This window comes from Halichoerus grypus, chromosome 12, assembly GCF_964656455.1.
Source record: "Halichoerus grypus chromosome 12, mHalGry1.hap1.1, whole genome shotgun sequence".
NCBI classification, from domain to species: domain Eukaryota; kingdom Metazoa; phylum Chordata; class Mammalia; order Carnivora; family Phocidae; genus Halichoerus; species Halichoerus grypus.
Genome location: NC_135723.1, coordinates 55,828,251 through 55,852,356, shown reverse-complemented (window position 1 = coordinate 55,852,356; position 24,106 = coordinate 55,828,251). Strand labels below are relative to the sequence as shown.

The 24,106-nt window shown below is 35.9% G+C and overlaps 1 protein-coding gene across 1 annotated transcript in view; it reads right to left on the bottom strand.

Annotated features, from left to right (window-relative positions):
- STK31 (serine/threonine kinase 31) overlaps positions 1 to 24,106 on the bottom strand; it is an 80,783-nt gene that overhangs the window by 37,419 nt on the left and 19,258 nt on the right. The window contains exons 7-14 of the mRNA XM_036112474.2: positions 23,064 to 23,238; positions 16,475 to 16,590; positions 13,662 to 13,821; positions 9,697 to 9,819; positions 5,293 to 5,472; positions 3,515 to 3,631; positions 1,778 to 1,897; positions 335 to 466 (exon numbers count right to left, since the gene is read on the bottom strand). Of these exons, the coding sequence (XP_035968367.2) occupies positions 335 to 466; positions 1,778 to 1,897; positions 3,515 to 3,631; positions 5,293 to 5,472; positions 9,697 to 9,819; positions 13,662 to 13,821; positions 16,475 to 16,590; positions 23,064 to 23,238 (1,123 nt within the window). The remainder of the gene's footprint in view (positions 1 to 334; positions 467 to 1,777; positions 1,898 to 3,514; positions 3,632 to 5,292; positions 5,473 to 9,696; positions 9,820 to 13,661; positions 13,822 to 16,474; positions 16,591 to 23,063; positions 23,239 to 24,106) is intronic.

The following is a 24,106-nucleotide window of genomic DNA, read 5'->3' as shown; positions in this document are numbered from 1 at the left end:
TTCTACCTTTAGGGGAATACCTTGCATGTAGTAGATTGTATTGTTTTAAGTATTATAACAGTCTAAACCAAAAGAATTTTTAAATTGTTCTAAAATATTTGTTACTAAAAACAAAAGCAGCCATGTAAAATGTTTTCAAAGAACATTTAACGACATGGTAAAATGTTTACACTATTAATGTAATAATCTTACATACACAGAAAAAAAGATAAAATATATAAAACAAAATGTAAATAACGGTTCTATTTTAAAGAATGTATTTACGCATTATTTTCAGGAATCAGAGTAAAATGAGGTACACATGGAATTTCATAAGAACCAAGTGTTTCCTTACTTCTTCCAAATTATTCTTTTCAACCAATTTCCATCTCAGTCGAGCTTTTAAGTTTTTCAATGTCTTTTTAATGGACAGCAAGTGATCCACATTGGGGTTCTTATTTAAACATTCGATAATCTGCTTCTTAAACTAAGTAAGAAAAAAAGTTATTATATTTTCAAAGCATAGACAACAATATTTATTGAAGTCACTTACTGACCATTTCTTATTTCTCTAAGATTCAACTAGTATTTACTAAGTTCGGATTGAAATAAGAAATTCCACAATTTTGAAAAAGACAATCTACTAACTGATTTCTTAGTTATCCACATTTCTATCCAGGAGAATATGAGTCCCAGCAATCAGAGTAGCAAAGGTAAGAAAAATATTTCAAGCTGAGAGCTACAGTGAGACATCTTTGCTAGATACGATGCAAACTGAATTTCTAGTGAGGATATAAACTAAAATTACCTTCCCCAAAGTAGTGTGACAATATGTTACCAATTTTTAAGAATGTTGATTCCTTTTGACTTAGTAATTAACAATTTTTAGGAATCTATCTGAGGAACACACAAAATTATGCACAAAGATTATGTACAGTATTGTTTATGGCTAAAAATAAATAGAAGTAACCTTAACATCTAACACAGATGAATTGTTAAATAATATTGTACATCTATGCAAGTGATGATGCTTTAGTTGCTCAAAATGACAGTATAGAAGAATCATTAATTACATGGGGCAGTATTCATAATATACCATTAAATGAAGAAACATTTTCAAAACAGTTTACAAAACAATGCAATGCACATGATATATGTACATATATATAAGTCACCATACAAAAAGAAAATACTCTGAAACTAGTCCTGAGTATCTATCTCTTAGGCTAAGGGGATTATAATCAATGTTTTTACTTCTTATCTTCCTGTATTTAGCAAATTTTCTACTGTAAACCTGTACAGGCATAAAGATAATGATGGTAGAGATTAGGTTTTATTTTTTTTTAAGATCTATTTATTTATTTTAGAGAAAGAGAGAGCATGAGCAGGAGGGGCAAAGGGAGAGGGAGAGAGAATCCCAAGCAGACTCTGCGCTGAGAGCAAAGCCCAATGTGGAGGGGTTCCATGCTATGACTCCGAAATCATGACCCAAGCCGAAACCAAGAGTCAGACACTCAACTGACTGCGCCACCCAGGTGCTCCAGTAAAGGTTAGGTTTTGAAGAACTCAAGGAAATCAAAGATTTAAGACAATCCAAAGCTTCAATATATTTTTATCAATTAAACCCCTATTTTCCCTGTAGGGTGAATTTAATTACACACCAGCTAACTATACTGTTTTTCTAGCAATAATAATTAGTTACCTATACACTGGATATTAAACTACTTGAGAAAAATTTAAGTATTAAAATATTCAAAGGATCAATATAGAAGACCAAAAAAATAAAGCATAATCCAACCTCAATACTGTCCTCATACTTGGATTGTATTGTAGCAATAAGCCTTTCCTCTGAACGGATCTTTTGTAGTACTTGACTATATGTATTTAAAATGATCTCCTTGTCTGCATCACCTTGCTCCTAAGTGAAATAAATCATACACATAGAATTATTCACAAAAGAGTATCCAAAATAATTTAAACCTCCAATAACAATGAATAGACTTTAAAATAATGCCTTTAAAAATTCTATTTTTTTCAAAATATTTCTTAAATATGTATCTTTTTCGAGACAGAAGAGAGACTGATATCAAAGATGTTCATGTAGAAAATTCTGCTCCCATCACATTATTATTCCTACAGCTTTCTAGATTAGTGTTAAAGGAAATCAAGGATACCACTACACTAAATTTAAGAACTAAACAACACACAGAATTTCAACACTTTACTTTTAGAAATCATCTATTAACAACCACTTCTAAAATCAAGTCTGACAAAGAGGTACAAACTTCCATTTATAGAATAAATAGGTCATGGAGATGAAAAGTACAACATAGAGAACATAGTCAATAATATTGTAATAAACAGTCTTGCAAGGTGACTGACAGTGACTAAGATTATCCTGGTGAACACTGAGTAATGTATAGAAATGTCAAATTACTATGTTATACACCTGAAATTAACGTAACACTGTATGTTAATCATACTTCAGCAATAAAATAAAGTCTGACTAAACCATCTAAATACTATTAAAAATAGACTTTAAAAATAAGGAAATACAGAAACGTATATGTATTTTTCAATGCCAACCTGAAAAAACAGCAAAAGGTAAAAAGAAACAAGTAAAAGGAACAACATAACCAATGAGACTTTGATAAACAGCCTGAAAAACTGGGAAAGAGTCCCAGTGAGCAATAATAACATTACGAAATGCTCTTTTGAAGAGCTACACTAATTTTTAACTTGGCATGACGATAGGGAACATACACAGAACAGAAAGGGAGCTACTAATCATTCTTGTATATACACTTCCAGAGCTCTCCCAGATTTTATTTTAATTTTTCACAAATTCTAAAGTCTTTTCTTACAGTCATTGGGTATGATGGACTCAAGAATCAAATGACACAGAAAGCTGATACACTCAGATTAAGAGGAGTTTTCCTAGAATTAAACATTAGATTTTATTTTTTTAATGTGAAATGTCCTATTAAAATGAAAATATCAGGAGATGGGTATTAAGGAGGGCACTTGTTATGATGAGCACTGGGTGTTATATGTAAGTGATGAATCACTAAATTCTACTCCTGAGCAATATTACACTATATGCTAACTAACTAGAATTTGAATAAAAATTTGGAAGAGAAAAAAAAAGAAAGTACACATCATTTAACAAAATGATGGTTACCAGAAGGGAAGGGGGTGGGAGGGTGGATTAAATAGGTGATGGGAATTAAGGAGTGCACTTGTCAAGATGAGCACAGGATGATGTACAGTAGTGCTGAATTAACTGTACTGTACACCTGAAACTAATATAACCCCGTATGTTAGCTAACTGGCATTAAAATAAAAACTTAAAAAAAATGAAATTATCACTCTGTGGAAGAATAAAAATTTGCATTGTGTTTGGATTAGAACTTGACAATGTTACTATTTCAAATAGGTCTGTAAGAGGAAAACTAAGATCAGTCTTCATACTTTCTAATTAGCAAGAAAAACCATATTGCTTCAAAGGAAGCAGTAATAAAGAATATCAACTCACAATCAGAGATATCTCCAGCTCTTTGCAGACACTTGACTCAGTCTTCTCTAGAATTTCATCAAGACTACTGATTGTGTCTTCAGAAGTTCGTGACTCTTTCACAGAGAGATCAAAAGCCTCATATGCAAAAAATTAAAACATGAAAGTATCTCATTTAATTATTTCAATCAGTATTGTGTCCTTATACCTAGAGCAAAGCATTAGCCTATGCACTGGGCAATGTGGGGGAAGTAAGGATACACAAGAAAGATAAAGTACTGCCCTCCCAAAACTTACACATCAAAAAAGAAAAAGCACACACATATCACACACATAAAACACAGACTTTTTAACATAATCTGTGGTTAAGAGACATAAGAGGAAAAGTATGAAAAAAAACCCAACAAAACAGAAACAAGACCAAGACTTTGTGAGGATAGTAAAAGAAGCAGTCTGACTAAAAGCTGGTAAGAACCTTAAATGCTTAGGTGAAAAGTTTAAATCTGATAGGTAGTAGGCAGACAATGTCAGCTCTTTAATAAAAAATACCAGGTATATGATTATACCAGGTATAATTATATAATCAAATACCTGGTATTTAGTGATGACCTACTAAGTATTTAGGAATCTGGAGATTAAAAATTAAAGATTAAACCCAGATGACTTCCATCTCTTTAGGAAAACAAAGGTATTTTCTACCAGGATACAGACTTTATAATAAAGTGTTAAATAGAATAAAATCATGGGCCCAAATTATAATATAGAACATAAAAGTCATAAGCAGTCACTTTGATTTCAGAGATTAGATATGTGATTATGGAAATCTGGATTTGGGAAACAGCTATGGAAATGAAAGAAAAGGATACATGATAGTTAACCTAAGCAGAAAAACATTCTGATCAATAACAAAAGACAACAAAAAAATAACTTAATTAATATATCCATTAAAAAGTACCAAAATGAAGAGTTCTGGAGGTAGCTGGGAGATTAAAGACTTTTTTCCCCCAAAACAAAGCTAGAAATGCATATATGTAAGTCATTCACACAGATAAATGACACCTTGGGTGTCTCTTGCCCTTGCTGAGAAGGTTGTAAAACAGAGAGAAGAACAGAGAAAACAGAATCAGTAACAAAATGAGGCTGAAATTTAATTAGGGTTCCAAGTATATTAACACAACACTACATGCCCCCACAGCTTTTGAAAAATTACATGGTGTTTTTAAAATAATAAATAAGAATAAATAAGAACTAATAAGAATAATACACAAAATATCATTTCTAATATCTAGTATCAACCGAGACTAGTATTCTCCATTTATGTTAGATATCTTTAAGATATTTAAGATACCTAAAACTTAAAAGACTTAAACACTGTCAATTAACATATTTTCAGCATGAGTAGTTAGCCAACTAATGTTAAAACACACGTCTCGCTAAAAAAGAAACTAAACAAAGAAGAAAGCTCTACTACCATCTAAAGCACATGTATATACAATAAGACCCTTATCTCTGCACTATAGCTATAGAAAATACACTAGACTTGTAATAAATTCCAGTGATACTATCTTATACCTACAATGGTTTATGAAGCTATTTTTCATATGTTCCTAGAGAATACAAATATGTAAATCCTTCACTCCTCCATCCCAGGCCTCTTCCCCTCAATCCCTCTCTTCCTCTTCCTTTCTTCTCCTCAGAAAAGAAGTAAATTATACTTGGAAAATTATTAAAAAACCCATATTCCCTGGGCCAACAACACTACAACACCAACAACACCACTGGGCAAGAGCTCTTATTACCTTTACAGTGTTCTGGAACCATGCTACAAGACGTTGTAGAGAAACCTCTGTTTCACTTCTAACATTGGTGAACTCCTCTCTTTTATCACACTTCCAGTCATAAAATTTCTTAAGTATTTCTTCAGAGTTTGTCCCTTCTTTGGCCTGTCCATATACTGCCTCTAAAGAGGTTGACAAATCCTATAGAAACATATTTCTGTTTATTAACTTCATATTAGGATTCAAGCAGCATCTTAAAATCTATGAGACAGAAAAGTAGTATGTTGAGGGGCGCCTGAGGGCTCAGTCAGTTAAGCATCTGCCTTCGGCTCAGGTCATGATCCCAGGGTCCTGGGATCAAGCCCCACGTTGGGCTCCCTGCTCAGCAGGGAGCCTGCTTCTCCCTCTCGCTCTGCCTACTGTGCTCTCTGTCAAATGAATAAATAAAATTTTTTTAAAAAGTAGTATGTTGAATCCCTATCCTTAACAATCTTATAAATAAAACTTAGAAACATTAGATATAAAAATATAAAACTACCTAGAAGGCGATTTATTTGGACTATAATAGTAAAAGTTAGACAAATAATTCCAATTAAGGAAGACATTGAACATATATATGAACTTAAAAAGCATTTTAGAAAGGACTAGAAGAGATAAGACAGCCTAGTAGCTCTCTCTAGGAATAAAACTCCAGAAATGTCACTGAGACAGAGGAAAGCTTAAAAATATCCCAGAAATTTTTATCACAAAACTTTAAGATACCTTTGGAAAGACAGAAGATAGTTGGTGCTTAGCAATGAGCAAGTCACTGCAAAGCTGAAGAAGGCTTGTACCACAGCAGAAAACAGCATGTGAGAAAAGAGAACCTTCTTCATATGCCCTTCTCTCTCACACTGTAAAGCAGTAGCACAAAGCAAGAGGCAATGTTTTATACAAGTACAGTACAGGAACTTAGATGAGGCAAAAACTGATAACCGGTACAGAAAAGTTGGCTATCCCCTAAGCATTTTCTTTTCTTCCCTTTTCCCCTGAATACCAGGTAGCATTTACACCCAAGGGTAGTAGCCCCTGAAAAAGAGTAGTGGCTGAGGCAGAGGGACTGGGAGGTCCACTGAAGATCATCTAGAAGAAAAGTCTACAGGAAGTAGTTGAGCCCAAAATGTAACCCTAGAAGCTCTGAGAAATAACCTCATCCTATTCCCTAAACCCACCTGAAGTCTTTGAAGTTACATTCCAAGCTTTCATCCCACCCTATCCCATACCTACACAACAGCGCAGAACTAAGACAGCTTATAGTTCTCCAAGGGAATAAGAGATCTTTGAGGGGAGGTACAGAGGAGGATGAAATGTGTGACTAACAGAACTCTGAATGGAATGTAACAAACTAAGGCACCTTATAAAAAAGGAAGCAAAAATCAAGAACTCGAAATAAGCGTAACAAATACTCTCAACAAAAAGAAAGAATACTGAAAACACAAAGCAAAACCAAGTGCTTATAAACAATAACCAAATGAAGTTATTAGGTATAAAACAAATAATCTTTGAAATAAAGAACATAATGCATTCACTATGGCAAAAAGGATACAGCTAGAGAACCATTTAGTGAGCTCGATGGTTAAGTCAAGGATTCTTCAGATCCCCCCGAAAAAGACACAGAAAAGGATAAGATAGAAAAAAAATGGATGAACAATTAAAATATGTAGAGGATAGAAGAAATCTAAATGTCCATCTAACAGAAGTCCCAAGATAAGAGAAAAAGTAAAGGGGTGGGGGGGAAGAAGGGGTAATATCTTAAGAAATAATTATCAAATATTCCCTAGAGTTAAAGAAAGATATAAAATCTCAGACTGAATTGACTCAGATTAAATCTAAACTTTAGTGCAACTTAGGAACAAAGTCAAGAGAAAATATTAAAGTTTCCAGTGGAGAGAAAAGGTCACAGAAGAACAAAAATCAGACTGATAACAACTATGGGAATAAAAAGACAATGGATTATTATTGTCAAAAGTTTGAAAGAAAAATGGACTTTGGACCTAATATTTTATAGCCAACGAAACAAATGTTTAAAGTGCTTAAATGCAAGCAATTGTTTAAATGTTTAAATAAGATATCCTGAGACAGGGATGCCTGGGTGGCTCAACTGGTTAAGCATCTGCCTTCAGCTCAGGTCATGATCTCAGGGTCCTAGGATCAAGCCCTGCATTGGGCTCCTTGCTCAGCAGGGAGCCTGTTTCTCCCTCTCCCTCTGCTGCTCCCCCCTTTCCCCCTGCTTGTGTGCTCTCTCTGTCATATATATAAATAAAACCTTAAAAAAATAAAAATTAAAAATAAAGAGAGGGGAAAAAAGAAAAGATAAACAAAGCAAATAATAATAAAAAAAACAGGTAGAAAAGGAATTTTTAAAGGAAACAATATTTTAACACTATAAAGGAAAAATAAGGTTACATAAGGGTTAAAAAGAATACAATTTAAAATACGTGACAATCAATAAATACATTAACAGCCAACAATACAGCACTGAAATTTTTTTTAACAACTTAAAGAACTAGACTATATAACAAAAATATCTCAAAACTGATAAACTGATTAGACCAAAAACTAAGCAAAGATACAGAAGATTAAGGGTTAAAATAATAGCTATAAATCAGGAACTGTACACCAAGAACACCCGGAATGTACTTTCTTTTTTAACTTATAAGGAACAGTCATGAACAATCAACCATATACTTTAGGCCACAAAAGAAGTCTCAATAACTGTTGAGGAAATCAGAAATCATGAACTTTAATTTCTTTGACCTCCATTATTGAAGTTAAGTTTTATTTCTTAAGTACTTGAAGACTATAAGTAAATATCGAACTACTTCACCAAAATAGAGAGAAGTTCAAATAATATTCTGGTGACCGGGGCGAATAGCAGAAAGAGAAACAAACCAGATACAGCAAAAAGTCTCTTAAGATTAAACTTTAAGAAGAATAGAGTTTTTAAAACAATCTCGGTTCCAGGGGCTCCTGGGTGGCTCAGTCGTTGGGCGTCTGCCTTCAGCTCAGGTCATGATCCCAGGGTCCTGGGATCGAGCCCCACATCGGGCTCTCTGCTCAGCAGGAAGCCTGATTCTCCCTCTCCCACTCCCCCTGCTTGTGTTCCCTCTCTTGCTGTCTCTCTCTCTGTCAAATAAATAAATAAAATCTTTAAAAGAAAAAAAAATCTCGGTTGCAAACCTATGTTTACTAACAGTTCATGAGAAGAAATAAGCCTTTACCGGATAAAGTAAAAATTGCACTGTAGACAGGTACATTCTTACTACACCACTCCCCTTTTGTATGCAAAGGTTACTTCACTATTCTGGAAGAACTTATACTATACATGGTACCATCTAAACTACATCTTCCTCCAGGCAGACAGAAAGAGTGCCCAGATGTCCCTGAATATCCTTTTCTCCAACTCTCTAGCAAACACATTCCCTGCAGTCCAAAATAAGTCAAGGATGCCAACCAGCACAGCCACGATTTAACTTGTTCTAAAGATGCTGACCAAAGCAGTAAAAGTTCAAAGATACATAAAAGTAGATGGAGAAGAGGGTTATTGTTTTCAAATGATATGACCATAAAGAAAGTTCAAAGAATATTAATAGAGAAATGAGAACTAAAACAGTTCAGGAGAGTTGCCAGAGACATCAATATATAAAAATCAACAGTAAAAAAATAATAAATAAAAATCAACAGTATTCCGCTACACCACCAAAAATAAGAAATGGAAAGTAAGATAATATCCACAAAAGCAACCAAACGTATACATACCTTGGAGTTAAATGAAGAAATGCCAGAGGGCTTTTAGAGAAAAATTTTAAACATCATTAAAGGACATTAAAAAAAAGATCTGAATAAGTGAAGAGAAAAATTACATTAATAGGTGGAATGTTTCATAACACTGCCACATATGCCTGTTCACTCCAAATTAAAGTCATTGCTGAGATGACAGGATAAGGCTGAAGACAAGGTTCCATCATCCTATAGCTATTGTAGTCTAGCCCCTGATCCTGGATCAGGACTCCTCTCCTAAACTCTTGACATGTGACCCTACCAGATTTTCTGCTAGAATGCAACAGACAACAGGGACTCACATGCCCACTACTGCCTCTGTCTCCATGAGTTTTCCCAGTGAATGTCACTCTAGCAAGCCTGAAGTGTCCGACCATTTTACCTTATTTGCAGGATACACATATATACATAAACGTATTTAATAGACTGAAGTAACACTTCAATTCTATTAAAAAGAAATTAGAATTCATCAAAGAGAAGAAAAATTTTTGCAGCCATCAGTACTATCTGAAGTCTCAAGGTAAATGCCAATTTCACCTCTCAAATGATAAACATATTTTTTTGATAAACATATTTTAATGTACATATATCTTTTCAAATTCTAACCTGCAATGTTTTCAAGCGTTTATTAAGAGGTAACTCATCTACTTCCAGAATAAAAACTTCTACTGCCATGTTCAGTTTCTGTTGCACTTCATTTCTTCTGGCAATCAAAATATTTCCTTCATTCTGGAGAAAGAAAACAAAGAATAACCATCATTAATACACCAGGTGTTTTTTTTTTTTTACACATTGACTTATGTCAAAAAAAAATTGATGTCTTAAAGTGAGTAAAATTTAACATTACATTCTCCAAACACAGTAGTTTTTAAGACAAATATCCCTCTCCTGAAATCACCAAACTCACAAAGAGCTTTCTTTCCCTTAGAGATAAGACATTTAATAATCCTGCTCTAATTTTTCCCATTATATGTACAACACTGAAATTTTTGTTTTTCTTAAGAAAATTATACAAGTTCCTATTATTATTTACACACTACCTCCCTCCTACTCCCGTTCCACCCTCAATTCCTTCATCTACTTATCCTTCAAGATTCAGTTAATCTCCACCATGGTAAAACCTCCAATTAGTCTAAGAGGCTATGTTTGGAAATAGGCATATAAGAGAGATCCAAGAACTCTATGCATTATCTCTATTACAGTACTTATCAAGCTATATTGAAACTATTTATATGTATATCCCATACCCAAGAGAGAGGATCATGTCTTAAACAAATTTGTGTCTCTGCTACCTATAACAGGTCTGCCACATACACTTAAAAGGTTGAATTTTAGAATATTCTTTGTTGTGTAAGCTCAACCATACCATTTTGTAACTATGTAGAAAAAAGAAAAGAATCTCTTCACCAAAAAAATACATGGCAATCAAGTTAAGGTACTATGCAAAATACATAAATGAAAATAATAATACTAAGACCTAAATTAAGTTCAATAAGAGAAATAAAATGGTGGGGCGCCTGGGTAGCTCAGTCAGTTAAGTGTCCACCTCTTGATTTAAGCTCAGGTCATGATGTCAGGGTTGTGAGATCAGGCTCTGCACTAGGCATGGAGCCTGCTTAAGGTTCTCTCTCCCTCTCCCTCTGCTCCTCCTCACCCCCTCTTTAAAAAAAAAAAGGCAACTCTGAGCAGCAGTTATAACTGCTGTTATTAATAATCCACTCTTCAGTCTATCAAATGAACTTTAGGGCAATGAAGCCTAAAATTAAGTCCTGAAATGTTAGCAGTCAGCAGAAACAAATATCTGCTTTAAAAAAAAAAATCACAGGGGCACCTGGCTGGCTCAATCTGGAGAGCATATGACTCTTGATCTCCGGGTCATGAGTTCAAGCTCCACATTAAGTGTAGAGATTACTTAAATAATTTTTTTTAAAAAATCTACTAGAGGGGCGCCTGGGTGGCTCAGTCGGTTAAGGGTCTGCCTTCACCTCAGGTCATGATCCCAGGGTCCTGGGATCAAGCCCCACATCAGGCGCTCTGCTCAGCAGGAAGCCTACCTCTCCCTCTCCCTCTGCCTGCCACTCCGCCTGCTTATGCTCTCTCTCTCTGTCAAATAAATAAAATGTTTAAAAAATATTTTTTTGAAGTAGTGTTCCATGATTCATTGTTTGCGTTTAACACCCAGTGCTCCACGCAACGCATGCCCTCCTTAATACCCATCACCAGGCTAACCCATCCCCCCAACCCCCTCCCCTTTAAAACTGTCAGTTTGTTTCTTTTTTTTTTTTTTTTTTTTTAAAGATTTTATTTATTTGACAGAGAGAAACACAGCGAAAGAGGGAACACAAGCAGGGGGAGTGGGAGAGGGAGAAGCAGGCTTCCCGCCGAGCAGAGAGCCCGATGCGGGGCTCGATCCCAGGACTCCGGGATCATGACCTGAGCTGAAGGCAGACACTTAACGACTGAGCCACCCAGGCGCCCCTGTCAGTTTGTTTCTCAGAGTCCATAGTCTCTCATGGTTCGTCTCCCCCTCCAATTTCCCCCCCTTCATTTTTCCCTTCCTTCTCCTAATGTTCTCCATGCTATTCTTTATGTTCCATAAATACATGAAACCATACGATAATTTACTTTCTCTGCTTGACTTATTTCACTTAGCATAATCTCCTCCAGTCCCATCCATGATGATGCGAAAGTTGGGTATTCATCCTTTCTGATGGCTGAGTAATATTCCACTGTATATATGAACCACATCTTCTTTATCCATTCGTCTGTTGAAGGGCATCTCGGCTCTTTCCACAGTTTGGCTATTCCGGACATCGCTGCTATGAACACTGGGGTGCATATGGCCCTTCTTTTCACTACATCTGTGTCTTTGGGGTAAATACCGAGTAGTGCAATCGCTGGATCATAGGATAGCTCTATTTTTAATCTTTTGAGGCACCTCCACACTGTTTTCCAAAGTGGCTGTACCAACTTGCATTCCCACCAACAGTGTAAGAGGGTTCCCCTTTCTCCACAACCTCTCCAACATTTGTTGTTTCTTGCCTTGTCAATTTTTGCCATTCTAACTGGGGTAAGGTGGTATCTCAATGTGGTTTTGATTTGAATTTCCCTGATGGCTAATGATGAAAAAAATCTATTAGAATACCAAGCCTTGGAGCTATGTTAAGCCCTCTCCCTCTCTGTCCTGAATCACTTTCCTATGCTCAAACCATAAAAACAACAAAACAAAAATTAAAATGCAGTTCTTTTTCATCTTATTACATGAAAATACATCACGAATTACTTTAATATTGACAATACAGTTTAAATGGAAAGAGAATACACTTTGCAGTCAGACATACCTAGGTTCAAATACCATATTAACATTTAGCACTATGTAGTCTTCAGCAAATTCCTTAAAACCTGTAGGACTCAATTTCCTCATTTATAAAATAAGAGCAAAACTGTCCATTTTAAAAGTATAAGAAAAAGTTTATAAAGTACCTAATAACATTACCTGTGTCTCATATAGATTCAAAACTTACGGCTTCTGTCACTTTTCTTACATAATCAGAAATAATCAGTTAGGGTCTAACATGTAAAATGACACAAATATAATCCCTTCTCCAAATTTAACACTCCTGGCATTTCCAAAGGCCTAGTTATTCTGTTCACTCCTCACTTAGAGTCAGCTAGGTTGCCAACTAAGCAACCTAGGTATGAACTGAGAATAAGGCTTTCAGGGTACAATCCCCAGAGGTAGAAACCACCAATAATTCAATGGGGCAACTCCAAACACAAGTACAGAACTCATAGGTACTATGGAAAGCTATGATTGTGGTAAGTATCTTTATATGAAAAACAAGGAGTTCTGTTCAGCTCAATACAAACTAAAAATTGTGAGAGGAAATATACTTGTACCTATGCTAATAAAGATTTCATAGGAAATAATCTGTTCTTCATACCCTCCCCTACCCGTTAATAACCACCTCTCAATAATGGGTGACTTAAATAGCATTTAATAGTAAGGCAGAGTCCAATACTGCAGCATAAAACACACCATTCAGACCCAAAGACAAGACACATTAGCAGGTATCACAGCCACCCTAGCTTATAAGCTTCATCCCCCTCAAAAGCCACCATCTTTTATAGGCATAGCTGCCAAAGTTCCTCAAGGATGGTATGCCCAGTTGCAAGAGCCCCCACCAAGTATCTGTAGTTTAAAGTTCCTCAAGTCCAGATATAAATTATCAACTAGGGAGATTTACCTAGCCAATGCTGCCTAGTAACATGACTGAAATACCATTTTACCAAATTACCAAGGGAAAAGAGAAGGAATTGACCAATGTTCAATTGTTCATGCAAAAGGGGAAAAGATTTTGTTAACACTTTATCCACAATCACCATTTATCTATCCTATTTTTTTTTCACAAGGCAATAAAATTAGGAATCAAATTATTAATATGAAGATGCTGTAAAAATTAAATATTTCATACAAAGTATTACTATAATATCTACAATCCTTCTTTCTCAAATGATATCCCCTTATGATCAATAAATAAAACCATAATAGAGAAAAATTCTTGACCCACCACATTTTCACAAGTTCGTATGTTCTCCTGAGCAAGATTGTATTCTGCCCAAATTCTCTCTAATTCAGTCAAAGAAGCTGGGGTAGTAAAGCACTCTTCATCTAACACTTGCATAGCATCTGAAAGGTCATTTCCAAAATGAACATTGATGTTGACACGTCTATTTAAAAACATAAGCAAAAAGGAAAAGATTAAGAAATTTGCAAGTTGATGTGAGAAAAAGTTGCACTTAAATAATAATGGTCTAAACTTAAAACATACAACATTGGCTATGAAGAGGTACTTGCTAAAACCTTATATAAAATCATAAATTAACTGGTATAACTTGTAATTAAAAATATATTTGATTCATGGGGCACCTGGGTGGCTCAGTTGGTCAAGCGTCCAACTCTTTTTTTTTTTTTAGATTTATTTATTTATTTATTTGACAGAGAGAGACAGCGAGAGAGGGAACACAAGCAGGGGGAGTGGGAGAGGGAGAAGCAGGCTTCCCACTGAGCAGGGAGCCCAATGCGGGGCTCGATCCCAGGACCCTGGGATCATGACCCGAGCCGAAGGCAGACGCTTAACGACTGAGCCACCCAGGTGCCCCCCAACTCTTTTTTTTTAAGATTTTATTTTATTTATTTATTTGAGAGAGAGCACAAGAGGGAGTATGGTCAGAGGAAGAAGCAGACTCCCTGCTGAGCAGGGAGCCCGATACGGGACTCGATCCCAGGACTCCGGGATCATGACCTGAGCAGAAGGCAGTCGCTTATTCAACTTAGCCACCCAGGCGCCCAAGCATCCGACTCTTGGTTTAGCTCAGGCCATGATCTCAGGATCATGGGATGGAGCCCCACGTTGGGCCCCACACTTGGCGGGGAGTCTGCTTGAGATTTTCATTCTCTCTCCCTCTGCCCCTGCCCCCCTGCTCATGCTTACACAAACTCTCTCTCAAATAAATAAATAAATCTTAAAAATATATATACATTTGAGCAAAAAATCAAATAAAACTTTTATCAAAAACTTTTACATAGGGGCGCCTGGGTGGCTCAGTCAGTTGGGCATCTGCCTTCGGCTCAGGTCATGATCCCAGGACCCTGGGATCGAGCCCCGCATCAGGCTCCCTGCTCAGCGGGGAGCCTACTTCTCCCACTTCCCCAGCCTGTGCTCTCTCTCTGTCAAATAAATAAAAATAAAATCTTAAAAAAGAAAAAAACTTTTACATAAAGGACAACTTCAAAAGTCTGCAGAACTTTAAATGATATCAGATACACCTTCAATGCTGGTATACAGTTAGATTTCTGAATAATTCTTTAAAAACGTTAGACTTAGCCAATCTTGTTTACTAAGACTGCAGGCACATTAGTTCTTGTACCCTATTAAGCAGACTAGCATTTGTGGAGTTGAAAAAAGGAAAAAAAGCAATTGGAGAAGCAGGCCAGCTAGCAAAACCAACAAGGTCCATCCATATTCTTTTCTCTAGTTTCTAACTAGACTGCCACCATTCTAATAGCACATTATTTCCTCAAAAATGTACTAAAACATATTGGATTATTTTGGTCCTAAGTCTGTCTCATAGCTGTGGCAGTGTAGCCACTTAATTTTTGGTAGTGCATGAAAAGTTGATCAGGCTCTAGAGGGACAAAATTACTCAAACTATCTAGAGGCTTATAAACCAGATGACAACTGATGGATTTATACTGGAGAATATAAATTTCCACTGGACAAAACACCAACACACAGTTTTAATTCAGATGACCATCTTCTTATTGTTTCAAAGTATGTGAGAAAATGAATTACTGATTTAAGTTCTTTGTGTAGCATGAAAAGGGAACTAGGTTGTCTTGAGAACTATTTTTTTTTCCACATTCCAGAAAAGAGTGACAAATTATCCCTAACCAACAATAAGGCAATCATCTATTAATATAATACCTAAATAAATCATATACAGAGTCTGACAAATGCTGAATAAACTCTGCACAAGACTTGCTAACCAATTTCTTCTCTTGATTCCACGAAGACCACTTTTCTTCTGACTGTACGAAAACCACTTTTTTCTTTCAAATCTTTAGTTTTGGTATAAGCCTAAAAATAACACCAAGCAATACAATGGGCATAGTAGTTTCCCATAAAACTACCACTTAGAACTTGTGTTTTTTAATTTCACTCTCATAGATGACTTTAGAACAATATAACTCCATGTAGTGACAAAGGAATGCTGACACAAACACTATAAAACTTATCTCAGAAGTATTTCTAGTTTCTCTCTTTAAAGGCATAAAAATATAAAGATTAAGTATTAGGGTGCCTGCGTGGCTCAGTCATTAAGCGTCTGCCTTTGGCTCAGGTCATGATCCTGGGGTCCTGGGATCGAGCCCCACATCTGGCTCCCTGCTTGGCAGGAAGCCTGCTTCTCCCTCTCCTACTCCCCCTGCTTCTGTTCCTGCTTTCTCTCTCTCTCTGTCAAATAAATAAATAAAATCTTTAAAAAATAAAAAAAATAAAGATTAAGTGTCAAAGGAAAAATGGTGGGCATATAATTTCAACAAAGCATTAATTAATTAGCAATTATTTTAAATTATCCTTCTCAAGGTATCCGGGCAGCTCAGTCAGTTAAGCATCCGACTCTTGATTTCAGCTCAGGTCATGACCTCAGGGTTGAGATCGAGCCCCAAGTCAGGCTCTGTGCTCAGCATGGAGTCTGCTTGAGATTCTCTCTCTCTCTCCCCTTTCCCTCTGCCCCTCCCTCTACTCTCTCTCTAAATAAATAAATCTTAAAAATAAATAAAAATTAAAATTATCCTTCTCAAAAATATGCTTTTACCTACCTAATTTCTTTCAATATTTCAACCTTAGCTGCCAGATTTTCCATTCTGGTACCTACACAAGTCTTCAGAGTGCTTTCTAAATGTTTAGTCAAATCCATGGTAGTCGCTTTCTCTTGCTGCAACAAAAAACAAGCACATCCTAGTGAATCTCAAACAAGAAACTATATTTCTACTGTCACTTAAATGATTTTAAGGCATAACTAAAATTTTAAAGGTTAAAAAATATTGGGGTACCTGGCTGGCTCAGTTGGTGAAACATGCAACTCTTGATCTCAGGGTCATGGGTTTGAGCCCAATGTTGGGCATAGAGATTACTTTAAAAAAACTGGGGGGCGTCTGGGTGGTTCAGTCGGTTAAGCATCCGACTCTTGGTTTTGGCTCAGGTAATGATCTCAGAGTCATGAGAGTGAGCCCCACATTGGGCTCAGTGTGAAGTCTGTTTGAGATTCTTTCTCTCCCCCACCCCACTCATGCTCTCTCACTCCTGCTCTAAAATAAATAAATAAATAAATCCTTTAAAAAGGGTTTTTTTTAAATGTTTAAACCACAGGACAACTGATTTCCCTACTGGTTGGGATCTGAAAAAGATAATCTATTCCAGTCTTCTGCCTTCACACAGATTACAGACTCATCTTTCATTCTAATAAAAAGCCAAACAGAAACAAATTTCACATATTTTATGTCTTAATACTTAAATTTTAAAAAGATAAAAGATCCCTAGAGACACCAAAAGATTATCAATGACAATTTATTTTTTGAAAAAGTCCTGTGTCATTTTACATTACAAAACAATCAAAAACATCACTTCTTTGACCCAAGCTAGATTAAGCTCCCTGATTCTGAGTAGTATCTCAAATTCAAGTCTACCATGATTATCTAAATAATGTATAGAACAGTAATATGAATAAAGACCTGGCAGTTTTAGTCTAATTATACTCCAAACCAGGTATTACATAAACACAGAAATTTTACTCAGTATTTGAACAACATGCTCCTTAGGCCTCATATTCTCTCCAATTCTTCAGTTAAATAAAAAGAGAGAACCAGAATATACTGAATGCTTATGCTTATTACTAGTATGCTACACTCAGGTATGTTCATGCCCTTCTGCTCCCTTTTCTTGAGTAGGATAACCATGAAGAATCAGTTATGTTTGTTCTTAACTCTGTTTATAGCCACTGGAATTGTTATTATAATTACTCCAAATTTATATAAATTATTATAAATTATATAAATCTAAGAAATTAAATAAAGAGTGGGAAAATAAAAAGTTGTTAAATCTTTGAAAATGTACTTAATGTTTCACAAAGACATTAAACAAATCTTTAATACAAATTACTAATGAATTGTATGTGAAAGAGAACTATAAAATACTGAGGAAAAGAATCATTTAGATCTAAAAGATTTGTGAAATTAAGCTGGTTCTCAAATATCTTGAGATTATTAGTCCACTTGTATAAAAAAAAACACCAAACCTGGAAATCAGATAAAAACAATGAGTATGGTTTTTAAGACAAAGAACAAATAAGACAAACAGAAAAGATGGCAAATTCAAACCCAACCACATCAATAATTAAGGTAAATGAAAATTAGCTTAACATTCCAATTAAAAGATAGGAGATTATAAATCTGGATGAAAAAGCTCAGATTCAACTGTATGTTGCTCATAAGACACACTTATTAGATAAAAAGAGACATAAAAATTAATGGGTGGAAAAGATATACCATGCAAACATGGCTATGTTAATATCAGGCAATGTGGACTTCAATACAGGGAGCATCCCCAGCAATAAATAGGGATATTACATAAAGATGATTCATCAGGAAGACACTATTCTAAATATGTATGCAACTAATAACAAAGTTTCAAATTCACAAAGTAAAACTTAACAGAAAAAAGGAAGAAACAGACAAAACCACAATAATATCTGAAGATTTCAACACTCTTCTCTGGGTACTGATAGAACAAGTAGACAGAAAAATCAGTCAGGATACAAAAGACTTCAACAACACTATCAGCTAATTCGATTTGATTTACAGAATACTTCACCACACAACTGTAGAATATACATAATTTTTTATTATTTTTTTTAAACTTTTTCTTTCTTTTTTTTTTTAAAGATTTTATTTATGTATTTGACAGAGAGAGATAGCGAGAGAGGGAACACAAGCAGGGGGAGTGGGAGAGGGAGAAGCAAGCTTCCTGCGGAGCAGGGAGCCCAATGCGGGGCTCGATCCCAGGACCTTGGGGCCATGACCTGAGCCGAAGGCAGATGCTTAACGACTGAGCCACCCAGGCGCCCCTACACATAATTTTTTAAAGTACATGGAATACTTCCAAGACAAATCATATGCTGGATAATAAAGCAAATCACAATAAAAGAACTGAAACCACAGAAAGTATGCTAATATCAAGAGATTAACTAAAACTCAGTAACAAAAATATACTGGGGGAGGGGTGCCTGGGTGGCTCAGTCATTAGGCATCTGCCTTAGGCTCAGGTCGTGATCCCAGGGGTCCTGGGATCGAGCCCCACATCAGGCTCCCTGCTCAGCAGGAAGCCTGCTTCTCCCTCTCCCACTCCCCCTGTTGGTGTTCCCTCTCCCTCCCTCACTGTGTCTCTCTCTGTCAAATAAATAAATAAAATCTTTATATATATATATACTAGGGGAAAAAAATCTCCAAATATGTGAAAATTAGACAATATACTTCTAAATAATTGATGATTCAAAAAAAAAATCACAGAATTCTAAGAATATGTTTAATCAATAAAAACAAAGTATCAAAATCTGTGGGCTATAGATAAAGAAGTACTTAAAAGGAAGTATCTTTAAATGTTATAAGGAACAAAAGATTAAAAACGATAATATGAATTTCCATCTAAAGAAGATAAAAGGGCAAATGAAAGAGGAAGGAAGGCAATCATAAAGTAAAAAAATCAATTAATTAATTAAAAAAGAAATAAATTCTATGGGGCGCCTAGGTGGCTCAGTTGTTAAGCGTCTGCCTTCAGCTCAGGTCATGATCCCAGGGTCCTGGGATCGAGCCCCACATCGGGCTCCCTGCTCCGCGGGAAGCCTGCTTCTCCCTCTCCCACTCCCCCTGCTTGTGTTCCTGCTCTTGCTATCTCCGTCTCTGTCAAATAAATAAATAAAATCTTTAAAAAAAGAAAGAAAGAAAGAAAAAGAAAAAAGAAATAAATTCTAAAAACCAACAGATACAGAAATCAGTACTTTGAAAACATTAAGAACTTCAGGTTTCTGGTCCAGCATGTAAAAAGCCTGGAAGTCACTACACCATCCTAACAACAAGTAAAAAGCTGAACAAACTAAAAAATCAACAAGCCTTCTTAGATCTTTAAGAAAGATGAGGTCACAGGGCAAACTGCTGCCCCCAAAACTGGAGAGACAGACAGGGAAATAAAAGCCATTCACAACTCATATGGAGCAGCAACCTCTGAGGGAACCAGTCTGGAGTAGGTAAACCTCAACTTCAAATGACAATTGCAGAAGACTCAGTGTGAACAACTCAGAGTTAAAAACTCCAGGCAGACCCGGTCATCAGGATGCCTCTACTTTCACCCCCAGGATCCCTACCACGTTCTCACAGTATAAATATAAGAGAAAAATCCTCTCAAGCTTCCAAAAGGGAAAGGGGGAAAGGAAGCATTTTACACTAGAGTATTCTGTTCTTAACAAGATCTGCCCTCAGGGAAACTATTATTTTTTTAAGTTTTTATTTATTTATTTGACAGAGAGAGAGAGAGAGATGGCGCATGTACCCAGATGGCGCAGGGTGAGTGGAAAAGGGAGAATATATACTAAAAGACAAAAAACACAGAGGAAGAGACAAAGCAAGAATCAGAATCAGACTCAGACATGGCATGGATAGATGCTCAACTGTCAAGACCAGAAATTTTCAACATGATATGATTAATATGCTAAGGGCTCTAGTACTTAATTAGACAGCATGCAAGAACAGATGGGCAATGAAAGCAGAGAGATGGAAATTCTAATAAAGAAGCAGAAATACTAGAGATCAAAAACACTAGAGCAGAAACGAACAATTCTGATGCACTTATCAGTAGACTGGATGTTGCTGAGGAAAGAATCTCCGTAATCCAAGATACATGAATGCTATATGTCCACAAAAAGACCTATACAAAAATATTCACAATGGCTTTATTCATAACAACTAAAAACTAGAACAAACACCCTAAATACAAACTGTGGTATATTGCTACAATGGAATACTACTCCGTAATAAAAGTGAACAAACTTCTAATATACACAACATAGATAAATCTCACAACCATTATGTTCAGTGAATGAAACCAGATCCAAAAGAATACATATCAGAGGATTCCATTTTTATGAAGTACAGGACCAGGAAAACTAAACTATGGTGATATAAATCAGAACAGTGGTTGCCTTGAGTGGGAGGAAGAGAGGTTAGACTGTAAGGAGGCACCAAGGAACTTTCTGAAGTGGAACTGAACATTTTATATCTTGAGTAGGTACAACAGATGTCCTGTAAACCATTTACACTTTTTGATGGAAGAGGACAGGGGAACACCCCCAGAGAAAAAAAATAAAAGGCAGGTGACTAATCTCCCTATCAATTAGACCTTTAAAGAAACAGACTATTTTCTAAGGAGAAGAGACCTTATCTCTGAAATGCCCTTCCTTAGTAGGATATCTCCAGATAAAAGGTTAGTTATGGGGCACTTGGGTGGCTCAGTCGGTTAAGTATCCAGACTCTTGATTTTGGCTCAGGACATGATGTCAGACTTGTGAGACAGGGCTCTGTGCTCAGCAGAGAGTCTTCTTGGATTCTCTCCCTCTCCCTCTGCCCCTCCCCTCTCCCCAGCCTCGAGCGTGTGCTCTAAAATAAATAAATAAATCTTTAAAAATAAAAATAAAAGGTTAGTTATAATGGACAGAACCCAAGATTTATGGATTTATGAGGCAGAGCTCCCTGGAGAATGCCACATATGGATTTAAAGGCTGAAAATTGAGTTCAATTACCAATGGTCAATGATTTCATCAATCAGACCTAATGAAATGGTCATTTAAAAACAAAAACCAAAAAAAACCCTCCAAATAATTAGGTTTTAGGGAGCTTCCAGATTGGTGAACAAACCCATGTACTGGTAGAGTGGTAGGCTAAATATCCCCAGCTTCCCTACTCCACCTTTCACCCCCATCATAACTTCCTCTATGCATCTCTTCCTTTTATTTGGTTGTTCCTGAGTTATATCCTTTATAATAAAACTGTAATCATAAGTAGAGTACTTTCCTGAGTTCTGTGAGTTGTTTTAGTGAATTATTGAACAGGGGAGTAGGGATCACAGGAACTCTCAAATTTACAGGCAGAAGTGTAGGTAGCCTGGGAACCTGATTGTGGCTGGTATCTGAAGTGGAAGAAGTCGTATGGGACTGAGTCCTTAACTTGTGGGGTCTGTGCCAACTGCTGGGTATTTAGTATCACAAATGAATGGTACGACATCCAGTTGGTGATGGTGAATTGGAGACACAGTGTTAGGATGGCACATTTAGTGTAAGAAAACACTTACACATTTGAAAAATACACAATATTCTTGGGGGAGAAAAAAATGCTCTGAATCTGAGCAAACCTTGAGATTTAACTACCATAAAAGGAAATACATGCAGATAAAGGAGACTCTTTAAGCAACACAAGGATGCAGATTAAGCAATTTAAGAGATTTATCATCCAAAATGCAAGGCACAGGCCTAAACTAGGATCCCAACTGGAAGAAGCTAAGGGACATTCATAGAACAACCCAGGAAATCTGAACACTGGATATTAAAAGATATTAAGGAATTACTGTTAATTTTTAAGTATGAACAGTATTACGGTTGTCTTTTTCGAAGTTATTCTCTACCAGAGGCACACTCTAAAACATATACAGTACAATATTATGAATGGGATTTGTTTTAAAATAACTCTGGGCCACCTAGGTGGCTGAGTTGGTTAAGTATGTGCCTTCAGCTCAGATCATGATCCCAAGGTCCTGGAATCAAGCCCTGCATCAGGCTCCCTGCTCAGTTGGGGAGTCTGCTTCTCCCTCTCCCTATGCCCCTGCTCATGCTCTCTCTCTCTCTCTCACTCTCTCTCAAACAAATAAATTTTAAAAATCTTTAAAAATAAATAAATAAATAAATAAATAAAATGAAGTAACTCAGGAGGTATAGTTTTTTTTTTTTAAAAGACTGCCCATGTGTCTAATAATGTAAAAACCGGCTGATGAATACATAAGGTTAATTATTCAACTCTCTCCTTCTGGTATGTTTGAAATTTCCCACAGTTAAAAGTTTTTAAAAGAACATAAAAGGAAATATAAATAAGGAATCATTAATCTTTCATTCAATGAAATCCAAAGATGATTAGTTTGGAGTGTAAGAAAAAACTTCATCTGTAAACAAATATAAAGAAAAGAGAGAATGAGAGAGGAGGAGAGAAAGGGAAGAAAACAAAAAGTGACAGCAAATTAAACAAAAAAGAGCAGATGAGTATACCGATGACCCACACGGTCATTCTCTACCTTACACCAGTGAACATACCATACCTGCAGCTCCTGGGCAGTCTGCTCTACTTTGGATTCTAGAACTTTATAACTTTCAAGAAGAACCTCCTTCTCTGTTTTAAGCCTTTCATTTTCTTCAATCAGCTTCTGGTCCTGCTTAATTTTTGCCAGGCTGACATTAGACCCTAAATTAAAGTCTCCAACGGTCAAATTTTCCCTATTAAAAACAAATTCACTCATTTTAAAAACCAAACTGTGTAAGGCTGACAGAGATCATAAATCTAAACTAAATCATCTTGAGCTTTTTATACCATAATATAAAGTTAACTTCAAAAACAATGCTGCCAACACTCAAATATATGCCAACTTGTAGCAATATCAACTCCAGCAAATACAGCAAAAAGCATTCTTTATCAGTTTCTTCCAATTTCTCCTCCCCATCAACCCCACTCCATTTTACAGTTTTTTTCTAAGATCCCAAAAACAGCTACATAATCCAAGACATGGCATCATGGCTTGGATCATGATACAGAAGTTTATAAATGGTTTGGTACTTAGAAACATTAAACATGGCTTTCTGCTTCAAATTTATAATTTGAGATTGTCTAAAAAGTGAATTCCCTTTGTAATAATCAAATTCCATCATAACAAGTTATCACAGGAAGAACAAAGAGTTTCTCTTTTGTTAAAAAGGAAAGGTAATTCCCTAAAACTCATTAAAATATTCTTAAAGCCATAGGAAAACTTCAAAGTTTATCTGAAATTCTAGCTTTGCCTGAATAATTCAGATTTAGGGGTATATTTTTATTTTTGATAAACATATTCAAAAGAATTAATATGAAGAGCTGGTATGTGAACTTTAAACAACTGAGGCATGATTTTTCTTTCAAAATGGCTTTTAATGAAAATATTCCTGCAAAAGCAGACAGGAATACATGTTTGAGAAAAATAGAAATGAGTACCATCCCTCAAAATCACTGACATAGATGAAGACTCCAAAAACATAAGCCTTGACTTCTACTATGACAAGAGCTTCTACCATGAATCAGAAACTAGTTAAGACTAAAAACCCCATGACAGTCTTA